We start from the raw sequence: 13,842 nt of genomic DNA, 5'->3' as shown, positions 1-13,842 counted from the left end.
CGAAAGAGAAAATATAGCATGAAGCACATACAAAACATTTAAAGCAGCATGAACGCAATAATTCATAATAAGATCAAATAATCAATGATGAAAATGACTGTCACAATACTTGATCAGCCTGAAGCATACGCTTAACACATTCACTGTTGATGTAGCGATATGCAAGATCCATACATCTAACTTCATCTGCCAATGCAGTAGCAGCAGCCAAATTACCAGCATGCTTCAAAATTCGGCTCTGTAATAAAAAAAAAACAAAATAAAAAATTTGGAAGAAAAAAGATAAACAAAATTAAAGAATCCTGGTAAGTGCATGAAAACAATATCTCACCAAAAAAAACTCAAAACGTTATAAGTTCAATAAAAGTTGAAAGATAGTGGAATGTGTACAGTAATCAAATCCTATTTCCCATGGACAACATAGCTAAAGATACAACTCTAGTTAAACTGCTCCCAGAAGATATCTGCCCTTCACAATTAAGCTAAACCGGTTCACACAAGTAAACCGTAAAAATTCCAAGGTAAATGCATGTGAAAACCTCTAGACTATAAACAAAAACTTACTAAAGATCTCAGATATTGTGGCCACTGGCCAACAATATCAAATCTCTTTAAGAAAAGAATAAACCATGAAAGATCATTTCAAAATATATCGTCAAGTGTATCTATAGATACAGACACGTGCACAAACTATATTTTGTAGTATAACATTGATTTCAATAGCAAAATATCTCTGCTACAAGATTAAGAAGGGAAACAAATCATAAGATTATATTAAGAAAAAAATCCATAAAACTTATTCCAGAAAACATTTACATTAAAAAAACTTTCATTAAGAATCCTAACCAACCTTGCTTGAGTATAAATCAATCGCGGTTGGGGTGTGCTCAATGGCCTCATCAATTTTAGAAAGAGCGATTTCATATTGTCCCCTTCTGTCGTAATGCTGGATCCAAACAGAAATTCTAAGCAAAAACATATATCCCAACAAAAAATATTTAAGGGGGTAGCAAAAAGAAGAAAAATAAAGGTGGCTAACCTGTGCTAATAGGAATAAGGTCCACATAAGAGTTGAAGGAGGTTCTTTCTCTGACCTGCATTTAAAGTAAATATATTTTTTTTTTAAAAGTGACATCATCAATAAGAATTACCAAAAGAATGCCTCTGGCAACAAAACCATGTGCCAGAATAAAAAAGCACTTGCAAGATAAAAAAATTAGAGCAAATCAGAGCATTCACCATTCACAACTAAAATCTAAAAGAAAGGAGATAGTTTTATAATATTATGACACGTTCAGTGACCACAAATCTAAAATCATGTTGCTTAGATCATCTGCTTCAGTATAACAGAAACATGATTGACTGTTCATATATACAGTATATAAAGAGAGCAGGAAAAAGATAAGTCTAATTCACTCGACAAAACCAAAACAAGGAAAAATAATACAGAAATCTATAAATTGTAAACAACCTCACACCATGAAGAAGCAAACCACAAGCTCCACTACCCATTGGCTAATCAACTAAACCACACCCGGAAGACAACTCTTATAAATAGGCATCACTGAAGTGTATGAATGTTTCAACATGATTTGCATTAATGCAAATAAGTGCTACCACAGCTTACCTTCCAGGGAATTGACCAGAAGCTAATTTAATTGCATTCAACTCATAAATCACCTGAGGACTTTTCAGCTAAGCATTTCTAATATTAAGTAAATATGATAAAGTCACGTCTAAAATGGAATGGTGTACCATGAAAGAAATTTGGAAATTAATAATAAATCAATATTAAGTTCAATAGGTCAACCCATTGAATAATTAACGAAGTTCTCCCCCTTTGAAACTAATTAATAGCAGTTTATTAGTTAAAATTTACCAAAAATAATATCAACAACAGATACACGCAAAACAGAAAGAATCCAGTGTATAAATTTAAAATCAACTCCATCATAGCAGTGCACAATATTTGATAGAATAAAGCCTGGTGTTATTACAAGTTTGTGTAATAGCTAATAGGCTTCACAACATTCGGATAAAATGGCAACCATTACAAGGAAAGCAGCAAAGTTAAAATTCAGATCACTCAATATTTTACGTTGACAGCAGAAGACCAAGTGTATTGCTGCCTAAGAGAATTGTACAACGAATCCAACTGTTCAATTTGGTCGGGTGAATACTGACCATTTTCAGAATAGAGCCCAACACACTTGTGAAGGCCTTCATAGTATTTGAAATTGAACTCAAAATAACAAGTTCAAAATATGAATCAAATTTTCACAAGGAATTGATATTTTGAAAAGAAATATAGCATTAGCATTACTAAATACCCGTAATTGTTAGGATTCATAGAAAGTAGAGCCTTGAACAAAGTGGCACCTTCTTCAAAGCGACCAAGCTTTACTAAAATAGAAACCTCTTATTCTTTAAAAGCCAATTTATCAACCTTGAAAGACATAACAAGAAATGGTAAGCACTTGAGATTCGCATGCTAAAAACATAACCTCATAAGAAATATAATAGTTCAAACTTACTATTTTTGGCTCTTTCTTGTGCAACTCATCAAGAGCTCTCTCAATAGAACCCGATTCTTCTAGCAAAGAAATCTGGAGAATAAAATTGATAAAGGCCACTATTAAAACCATATGATGGGATGGGACCATAAAACCTAATAAGTTTTTTCATTTGAAGTGTGAAACGTAGAACCCACTGATTGGAAGGGCATCAAACTAGACTAGCAAGGAAAAATAAATAATTGTTTTCGTATTTACCATATAAAAGCAGCTTTTTAAAAAGTCAAATAACTTAAGAGATGTTCATGCATTCACAAAGAGCATTGCTATATGGCACCCATGATGCCCAGCAACACCTTAGGTTTATTGGTGCAATGCAATTAAGTATCGGGTCCCACATATTTTTATGTTAAATTAAAATAAGTGGGACTCGATACTATATTGCAACAATAACGGTATGCTATGTAAGGTGGTGTTGTGGGACTCGATACTATACTACACCAATAACGATATGCTATGTAAGGTGGTGTTGTGCACCAATGGTGCCCATTAGCATTAATCATCCACAAAACCAAGGGAACTTAAAAAAAACACCACAAGAATAGGTGGGGAAAAACCTGAAACATAAATAACTAGTAATAGCTCCAATACACACAAAACTTCTAGAAAACTACAAAACCTAACAATAACTAAAACCCATATAAAAAAAAAGCCTAAAAATCAACATAATAGACAGCTAGTCACCTATAAGATCTACATTAATATATAACATAAGAAACAATATACAGAAGATAGCACTTAGAATACCTTATACAAAAGCATTTCCCCATGTTCACAACGTTCATTATCAGGAGGAAAATAATCTTCTAGTGTCCCTTCATATGCTTCCAGAATTTCAACTGCTTTTAAAGCACTAACAAGAAAAAATAAAATTTAATAGACCAAAACTTATACTCAAATTTAATAACCCAAACACACAACCAAGAAGAATTTATCCACTGAAAATGTAAAGAGGAACTATTCTTACATATTTACATATGTTGTATAGAAAGAAAAAAAAAGTATTGTTTGTATACATATATAATACTTAAACACATGTACAAAAGAGAGGAATAACATTTTCTAAAAGCAATGGATGGACTGTATTAACTTCCACATGATTTATTTGATCTAGATTTTTTAAAGGTTCAGCTTACATCACACTATGTAACAGACTTTTTGACAATAAATTCAGAACATGAATTACAAGTGTAATTTTTTACTGAGAACAGCTGCATGAACCATGACAACGTATTAGCAAAAAATTAACAGCAATGGCATGACCAATGTCAAAACCACTATTTGAAAATATGAAGTCATAAATCTACAGTCTATAGTCTAGAAATTTCCAGTTGTGTTTAAAGCACGAATCAATTTGAATTATGAATGAGAGAACATAAGTTTGGAAACTTCTTGGTTGTTTATATCAAACATTAAGTATTTGAGTAACATTAGTAAGTGGGACCAACAAGAAATTTTTTTTATTTTTGTCACTGTAAATGATGGCCACTAGAAAGATAAATATATAAATATATATAAATAAAGGATCAATAAATAAGGTCAAATTCGTACTTTGAGTTTAAATGATGAGCAGCAGCAAAGCCAATCTAATTCATACATTGATTTGATTTTAGAGACAAGAGCTGTTGTCTTGTCTCGACAAACCCTGCCAAATCTCGCATTTGCGCCTGTACCACAATAAATAAAGAGCCATCATTAACCAAAACAAATTAAGGATTTAAATCAAGAAAAAGGCACTACTCACAAAAAATGATGTAATAAACAAGCATGATATTAGCAGCTATATTGAACAAGTGTCATGTATTCCAGTTAACTTTGAAACAGAAAATATAAGTGCTAAACTTTAATATTGTTTTTAAGTTACCAACAGAGCATAAGTCTCTAAAAGAAGAAAATTAACATCAAAAGCATACCTGTAACAGTGACAAATCCCGCAAAATTTCAATATTGTCTGGATTGATCCTCAGTGCATTTCTATAGCATTTGATTGCCTCCCTGTATTCTCTATCGGGCTGATAAAGAAGACCATAAACATGCCAGCATACATGACTTTTAAGATCATTCCGCAAAGAGACAAAAAAGCCTTAGAGAACTAAAGACCCTACTGATTTTGAAAACAAAATAGAACATTAAAATTTTAGACAACACCCTCACCTTTAATCCTTGCTGAACAAGCTCATATGCTTCAGATTTACGGTCCATGCAATTTAATGTCAACCCCTTCATTTAGACTTCAAAATTCTATTAACTTAAAACACTAATATAGCTATAATTTTTCAAGCAAGGATAGTGATAACTAAACTTGTTGAAGTAGCACTAATGAAATTTAAGTTGAACTTTTTATGTCCCACGACATAAAAAGCAACATTCCATCATTATTCTCACAGAACCATCAAAATAGAAAAATAAATAAATAAAAACGATGAAAATAAAAAATTCGCATACCAATTGGACTTTCAGTTGCACCTCTCTCTGTTAACACCCAAATTCCTGGTCCTTGCACTTCTGCTTGCTCATCTTATGAATATTTATTAATTATTATGAAAATATAGAAATAAAAAACAAAATGAACTGCACTTCAAATCTCAACCCTCGTACATGTATTGATTAAAATGTACTTGCATTCAGGTCATTTCTCAAGCAAAATTCATTCAATTGCCACTCAAATTCCACAAAGCTAACATGATAATCGCATCTCAAACAAAATTTAACCAGAAAAATTACAAATAATACACCAGCTAAATTTAAGTCCCATACATACATACATACATATATATATAAAAAAAAAGAATTAATCATTTTCCGCAAGAATAGAAATGAAAAAAAGTGTGTTCACAGGAAAAACCTCGAGTGAGAATGTAGATAGCGCTGCAATGGCTTCTTCAACAGGAACAACCATAGTAGTAGTAGCAGAGGTCTTAGCTACGATCTGACAAAAATTGAATCATCGCAATTCGGCAAACATTTTGAGCAGAAGTAGAAAATGGAATTGCTCAAAGTAGTCAACATATTCTCTTCACACACAGATATATATGTATAATTATCCAAAATTCATGGCTTACCGGATAACTTGGGAAAGAGGAGATCGGAAGAGAGAGAGTGAGTGAGTCACATTAGGAGACGTTGCTCTGAACTCTGGCTCGTCTCCTCTGCTTAGTTAGCGCTGTCCGAATGGGGGTGGTTAGAGAAACCACTAATATTAATGATTCAATCAACTGTTGAAATCCATCAAACCCATTTTAGAAATTTCCAAGAAACCATCATCCAAATTGAATAAAAACCCAATTTTTTTTCTAAAAAAAAAATCATCTCGTACCTCATTGAAGGATGATTTGGGTGGGCTTGGATTCTCAAGAACAGTGGGCAGGGCACTAACCACTGAGCTAGCTCCATCTGTCAATCTTCTTTGGCTTCCATGGAAACCACCGCACATCATCATTGTGAGCCACCGCACGCCACCATGAGTGTAGTCGTGGTCTCCCATGGAAGTGAGAGAGGAAGATAGGGGAGACATGGAGCTTGAGAGGAGATGATTTGAGAGAAATAGAGAGAAAGATGAAGGGGCGGTTGAGAGAAGAGAGGCACGTATAGGAAGAAAAAGGGATTAGGGATTTTTACTTTATTAATATTTTTTAATATAAAAAGTGTAAAATAGATAAGAGAGAAACAAGGAGAGAAACGTTAAAATTTAATGTTGGCGCCCAAAATTTGGAGTCACTCGCTTTTTACCTAGCATAATACTTTTTTAATTCTATTAGATTTTAGTGTTATCCTATGCCCTTTTTGGTGTAGTGCTCCTAGGGTGGACGCGCCGAGGTTATTCAAGGACCAGAGACTCTTGTTTACCTCAAAGGGTGACATGGACAAGTTAGCGGGCCATGCTCACAAGGAATTTTGTATGAATGTGATATGATGTTATGTTACGATAATGTTATGATATGCTATGATGATATGTTACGATAATGTTATGATATGCTATGATGTTATGTTACGATAATGTTATGATATGCTATGATGTCATGATGTTTAAGATGAACGATAGTGTTTGTATTTGTTGTATCCTTACTTGCTTATTGTTTGTACTTCCTTACTGGGCTTTTAGCTCACCCCTTACTTTCCCTCCCAGGTAGCAAATAGGATTTCTCTGTGGCACGCGTGGTGACGTGAGGAGTTCTATCGTCGTGGAGTGTATGGCGTGGGGCATCATATGGACGGAAAAACGATCACTTTAGGACGCCATTTTAATTATGTTATGTCTTAAGAGACTTTCTAAATTAACAGTGGGACTTAATTATTGGATTTGTTTTCTTTTGAACTTTGCATAAAAACTCATATTTTCTTTTAAAACTATTGGGCTCAACTTGCATTGTTTTAAGCAAGTCCCCACTGAGACTTTTATAATAAGTGGTTTTTCTTTTATGAACCAATGAATATGTGAATGTTTTATTAAGTATTAGTCTAGGGCGTTCTTTACACTTTCACACTTGGAGGAGGTCCTGTAGTTTGGAGAAGTGTTAAAAAATCCAGTATTACAGACTCCACCATGGAAGTCGAATACATAGCGACTTGTGAAGCAGCTAAAGAGGCTGCATGAATAAAGATGTTCTATATTGATCTAGATATTATTCCAGGCATGGATTGGCCACTTGTTCTATACTGTGATAATAGTGGGGCAGTAGCTAATCCGAAGAAACCAAGAAGTCACAAGAGGGGAAAACACATCGAGAGGAAATATCACTTAATCCGAGAGACAGTCAACTGAGGAGATGTTGTTGTCTTGAAGATTGCCTACGAAGATAATCTTGCAGATCCGTTCACAAAGACTTTATCAATTAAATCTTTTCAGAGTCATGTAAGAAGCTGGGGTTAAGGGAAATGCCTCATTTTCTTTAGGGAAAGTGGGAGATTGTTGGGAATTGGGACCTTAAAGAAATATTAGTAGACAATGGTTTTAATGAAATAAATAAATGAATTGAATATTGTATATATGTAGCTTATGTACTATATTATTGCTAATAATATTAAGTAAATATCAGAAAATTCCCAAGTTCATCTATGTGGTCTCAATCTAATATTGGCATGAGAGGATTGAGATTGAGATAATGAACTTAAATAGTTCGCAGTAAAATAAAGTTATGGAATCTTTAGATTAATTACTGCTAGTACGTTCCACTAGTATTATGAATACATGTGACCAACACATCTACTGATGATCATATGCAAACTGATGTTAATCCTAAAGTTACTATGAACTCATATATATGTCACTTGATCCTTTGATTCATGTGTTACGGTTTGTCAAAAGGATTAGGCTAAGAAACTATTGTGTTGAGGACTCAATGATGTATTTGGCTGGGGACATAGCTTTACAGATATGGTGTAACGCCCTGGTTAACCAAGACCGTTACACTATGTGTTTAAAATAGTGCTTAAAGACTAAGTCAAGGTCAGGTATAAAAAGATTTGGTTAACAAAATGATTATTTTTCATTAAAATATTAAGTTTATACACGGGGTCCCAAAATCAGTTTATAGACTTGTAAAAGACTTATAGAATACAACTTAGCCATCCTAAACAACAAAATAGGCTTTAACCCTAGTTCTTCCCAAGCTATCCTGACCGTGGTGATCGAGCAGATTGCATATGTACACACCGCCCCTGAAGTCCTCCAACTCATGGCTGGTCCAACTATCCCTTTCTCTTACCTACACCACGTAGCACCTATGAACCAAGGCTCAACAAGAAAACTTAAACCAGCATGCATAACTAGGCAACAGTATAAACGCAATAAACATAAATCATCAGATTCAATTAACAATTGGGTATAAGTAACCAACCAACAGTAATATTCAACTTAGTCAAATACGTAAACAAAACTCATCAATCAATAGAAAGGAATAAGTGTGAACCATACTTCTGTTTATGGTATAATATCCAGCCCCGGTGCCCTTAGGCCAAGTCCCCTGGACTCTTAGCTGACCCTAACACCCTTAGGCCAGGCTGTGTTCCGCACGCTTGCTATCGGCCCACGACACCCTTAGGCTGACTTGCAAACAGATAAAATCACCAATGCACAATGCATAGCAAGTAATCAATGGCAGCGTATACAAGCATGCCCATCCAAATATTTTTAGCTACAACTATGTTCAAAATCATAATATATTCATATAAGGGGTTAAAGCCCCAATCACAACTCGGGTGCAATTTTCTTACCTTAATTGTCGAGCAGCTAGCGTGTGACAGCTTTGAGCACGATCCCTAATCCTAAGCCCTTGCGGTATAACCTAGTCACAATGCGATAATGGATAACCCTCAGAATCCTAAACCAATTAAAAGCTTTGAGATAATATACGAGTCTCCAAGACCTAGAATTTTACTAAACTGGGTAGTAGCATTCGTCCCGAGCGCTTAGGTTAAAGTTCTCGTCATTAAAACCTGGAGTGGCCTAGAAATGAACGGGCGGGCCGTGACATTCCCCTAAGGGCAATGACACACCTCCCACGTTAGAGAGCCCCCCCAAATGGAACTAGGATGCAGGCCACGACTTGCCTTAGAGAGTTGCGGCGCGCCTCCAAATCAGAAGCCCCTACCTAGCCTGGGTTCACCTGGGTCGCGGCGCCCCAAGAACACGGTCGCGACATGACCCTACGAACATAGGATTTCCCTGTTTTTCCTCAACCAAAAATACTTCAAAACTTCCCAAATAAATCCTAGAACTATATTTCAATCCACAACATAACACCAATATGATACCAGCAACAAAAGCCTAGCTCAACACAATCAAACTTCCATCCAAACTCAAATTCATAATCTTAAACCATAAAGCTAAGAACAACCATAAAAAAAAAAACATAGCACCATTGAAACAACAATTAAAACTCACCTTAGCTGTGAATTATTTCCCCTAGCTGCAGCTAACCAAATTCTAGGCCTCAAGTCTTCAATTCCCCATGCTTCCTCAAAAAATCACCAAAGTTGATAAAGAAAGGGAAAGGGTCGGTTGGAAGGAGAGAGAGTGCCCTGGCCTTGCTTCCTTGTGTTTCTACCAGTTACCACGGCCTAAGCTAACCCAGAGATAAGTTTATCCTCTTGACCAAAAAGATCATAATGCCTTTAAGTATACCCTTATCTTCTAATGCCCTCGAGGGAAAAAACGTCATTAGGAACCTTCCCTGCTAATCCTCGAATTGTCTTATAAATTCCCAATTAATCCCAACATATCTAATTAATCACCAAATAATTGCACACTAACCAATAAATCCTAAATATGCACTAAGTCCCAAAAATACCCCTAGGCTCGTCCTGAGCCAGGTATTGGACCCCGTTGTGACTATTCTGCTAATCTGCTCACTAGGATCCCCTCGAGCCAAATATTGCAAATATATCTACATAGTTATGTGGTCTCAATCATTTATGCACATATAATCACATTTATGCCCGGAATAGGCCAATATAGCAAATATGCCCTTATTATCAATAATGGGCCCACATGCATATCTAATACACATAAACATGCATTTAAATCCATATTATCCTATAAATCATGTATGCCACATAGTCACACATTTATTCAATTAATTCAACATGTATATCCTATTATGCTCTCCAGGCACTTAGCCTTAACAGTAAATTCAGGACGTTACAACTATTCCCTCCTTATTGAAATTTCATCCTCAAAATTTATTCAAATCCCATGAATCTGACTATAACTTCAAAGTTTAGTCCTTTACCTTTTTTATCCATTAGTAAAACTCTCACTAGAGTCACAGTCTTATTCTATAAGACTTTATCTTATTTATCATAATTCCATTAGTTTTTCCTTGTGCAGTAACTCCCACCGAAATTATAGTGTTTCCTCACCCCATCAGCGGTAATATCTTACACATATTTTCTTGACATTGGCACTGGTAACACCTTATTAGCCACCACCCATACTAGGGTAAGGCTAATCTGTAGGCCCCTGGCCTAGTCCTTGGTAAGATCTCAGAAGTCTATTAAATCAGGAGTAAAAACTCCTCTTTCTTTCCCAAAATATCTTATCCTTTTCTAGTCCACAATACTCAAAGAAATGCAAAGTCTCCCATTCTTGAACTCTGTGTTCCCATGCTTGAAATTTGCGAACTCTTATGTCTTTTTAAATAGGCAGACACGTCTGCCCTAACAATCCTAATAACTTCACTAGTTTTCCCGAACCAATATCGATCCACAATATTCTCTGTCTCTCATGTCATTACTTGGAACAAGTACTTCTTGCTCCCTATCTCACTGTATCTTATTCAGAGTCACCCTAGATGTTGATCGCCATTCACCACTGTGAATATTCAATTAAGGGACCATACTTATTTCGATGCCCCATTACTGACACATTCGATGTATAATTCTTAAAGTCCAAACCATTCCTTTAGATTGTTAGTCCATCTGAAGGTAACTAATAATTCTAAGTCTCAATCTTATACTTATTGCCCTCTACAACCCTTTTCTAGAACTTTGGAAATAAAGGGTCCCAGTCCAACACCATCGACTTCGTTGTCTCACAGAGTTATACAATCTCCCTTCGCCCATACACATTATTGTGATACCTGTTCACACAAACTGAAGTGTGTTAACCCAATCTGTTGAATCACAACTTTCCGTATTCAATCATCTTACTGGTAGTCTAATGTAGTCCACCCCTTACGGTCTACAACTATACCCTTTTGTCTTCCAATATACAAATTTTAGATCTTAACACCCATTCAAATTCCTGGATACAACAATCATATGGAGGTGGTGCAATACTCATCTAGAATTTCCACCTTAATGTCAGGTTCTATCGGATCACTCATTCAATTTTCATATCTTAACCCATTCATACTAAACTGGTAGGATTTTGAACCATTCCTACAAGATCTTCTCTCTGTATGTCATTGCTCATAAAGGTACATCTGCCAACTATCAACTGCAGGTTCTATACCAATCTCGATTGCTACTTTATCTGACTTTACTGAAATCTGTGGCGTCTTATCCAACTGGTACAAATCTTTCCAACTCAGAATGTCAGCCTCCATGCTAATTTTCTCTATACAATCAAGGGTTTCCAATGTGAATCACCCATTAATTCCCACTAGGGCCTTAGTCTCATGATTATTCCTTTATGGGTGATCAAACACTTTAACTCTTTATGCTAATACATGCACTTCTCTTCCATAAGTGCCATCACCGCACCCTAACAGTGGCTACCTGGCATTACCGTCAACTTAATGCTCCATGTACAACATTTGTGTTCTTATTCAGTCATATACCGTGTAGCACGAACAATCATCCTTTTCAGTCTGTACATGGGTGCACCCTAGTCTTCGACGCACCACCCTATAGTTTCATGTCTTAAGCAAGGACAATATCCATCATGCTATCCTCCTGTATCAGTCCACCGCATACACATTTTGATACCATAGTGTGCTAACCAACTTTTATTCTATCTTCTAAAAATCTGGTATGAAACTATCAATTATGACAAACTTTAGGTTCTTATGTTACCTCAATCTTGGGTATGGCTGTCTTCAAAGATGCTTCAAGTAGTAGCTGACGTGTCTTACTGGTCTCACTGTACTTCTCACCCCCCATGTGTTCCTCAGAAATTTCTTTGTGGCTTCTAACTGAATTCCTTCATACATGATCCCATCACTTCCCATAATTCCAGAAGGAGCCTTACTTGTAACCCTGCTTCATTAGTCTTAGTGTTATCAATGAAGTGGTCATTCACATTATACTTCTAACTAGGAGTAAACCAACACTTCCCTAAACAATATGAATATGCCTTTCCCATGTCATTCCGATACTCTCTCTGCTTGTCGATCTTACCTGTGTCATTGGAGCATTAGTCAGTTAAGAACCTTCACTGATAATCCATCACATCCTACTTGGTGCAAGAAGTAATTCCTAAAATATCTTTTTCCTTGATCCTAAGCTGGTAATAACTAGATCAAAGGTCAATTCCTGAGAACATTGTCCTATCTTTCAACCAGGCGATTGAACCCTTCATTCTTAACAAGTGGTGTTGACGTGTCCCATGATGAGATGCTCCATCTGACCAATCCTCAAATTAAATACTTCTTCAACTGAACCATTAATTCTTCCTGCTGAGCTAATGTCATTCTTCATGATGTCCCTGATACCGATTATATCCATACCTTAAGCCCGTAGCGTACTCAGCGATTCTTTGTGCATCCATATGAAACCTTACTGGCCAATCCAGTTTCCATTCGGTCTAACTGATACATTCCAAGTGGTACCTACCACAATATCTAGGCATCCCATAGACGAAACCAGGTCCTTCCCTTTCAAATCCAGACATTACCACCATCTCTTGCAATCCATGGTTGTACCTTATTTGATAAACTAATCTGTACTTAGGATCATATCAAAATCCTTACATGGAAAAATCAATCAATTATACTGTCAACCTTCTACCAATAATACTCTAACCCTCCTCTTGAGGGTTATCAATTTTCCCAGCGGCACCATGATCTCAAGCCCCATGACATGACAAACACAAGGCATGCTCCACCTATCTATGTCTCTTCTAAGATATATGTAGCACCAAACTAAATCAGCTCAATACATAACATGGAATGAGAACTAACAAGTCAACTGGTCGCCTCTGAGGGACTAGCCTCGGGCTCTGACTGTACCAAGGCGGACCCTCAAATTGGGGTTGAGTAATCTATACTCCTTGGTTCTTCCAGCTTCGATTTTGGGCAATCCTTCCTGACATGCCCATTCGTTCCACATAGAAACATGCCTTCACTCGGCGTCCTCCCAGATGTTGTCTCCCGCACCTGGCACATACTAAATAACTTCACCAAGCCTCACTGCCGCCTTGGCGGCCATCCTGTAAACTATAACCCCTCCTCTCAGGACCAGGAGTAGCAGAACTATCACGGATCTTTCTTTTCTATTCATTGAGCATCCGTCCCTCTATCTAATTCCGCCAAATGGGAGTACTGTTGTCTGAACTTCCTGCCATATGACACTCTTAAACCGTATCTCATCTTTTGTGTCTTCTATAACAGGGCACTCCCTACTGTCCGAGCATAGATAGAAGCCTTATGCATTGGAGCAACCCTAACGCTCTGGGCCATCCCAGAGTTCAGTCCTCAAATGTATCGTTCCTTCCGGGCCACAACCACTGGTACCAAATCAAAAGCGGATTTGGCCAACCCATCATATTGATTGACATATTCTGTCACTGTCTTACCTTCCTGAACCAAGTCCATTAACTCATTGGTTC

At 36.5% G+C, this 13,842-nt stretch overlaps 1 protein-coding gene and 2 long non-coding RNA genes across 3 annotated transcripts; all 3 read right to left on the bottom strand.

The window, feature by feature from the left end:
• Positions 1 to 739: 739 nt before the first annotated feature.
• On the bottom strand, positions 740 to 1,650 carry LOC133789976 (uncharacterized). The gene is made up of 3 exons (XR_009873823.1): positions 1,628 to 1,650; positions 1,040 to 1,094; positions 740 to 946 (listed from the first exon to the last, which is right to left on the bottom strand). It is a non-coding gene; the product is annotated as an uncharacterized LOC133789976 (long non-coding RNA).
• Positions 1,651 to 2,327: 677 nt separating this feature from the next.
• On the bottom strand, positions 2,328 to 3,469 carry LOC133789977 (uncharacterized). Its single transcript, XR_009873824.1, has 3 exons — positions 3,321 to 3,469; positions 2,535 to 2,606; positions 2,328 to 2,446 (listed from the first exon to the last, which is right to left on the bottom strand). It is a non-coding gene; the product is annotated as an uncharacterized LOC133789977 (long non-coding RNA).
• Positions 3,470 to 3,755: 286 nt separating this feature from the next.
• Positions 3,756 to 4,799, bottom strand: LOC133792328 (N-terminal acetyltransferase A complex auxiliary subunit NAA15-like). The gene is made up of 4 exons (XM_062230232.1): positions 4,728 to 4,799; positions 4,487 to 4,585; positions 4,171 to 4,240; positions 3,756 to 3,784 (listed from the first exon to the last, which is right to left on the bottom strand). Exons 1-4 carry the CDS (start codon positions 4,797 to 4,799, stop codon positions 3,756 to 3,758), a joined length of 270 nt encoding a protein of 89 aa, XP_062086216.1.
• Between the last annotated feature and the right edge of the window lie 9,043 nt (positions 4,800 to 13,842).

This window comes from Humulus lupulus, chromosome 7 (assembly GCF_963169125.1).
Source record: "Humulus lupulus chromosome 7, drHumLupu1.1, whole genome shotgun sequence".
Classification (NCBI taxonomy): Eukaryota; Viridiplantae; Streptophyta; class Magnoliopsida; order Rosales; family Cannabaceae; genus Humulus; species Humulus lupulus.
Note: the sequence above shows the minus strand (reverse complement) of the source record. Positions and strands in the feature narration are given on the sequence as shown.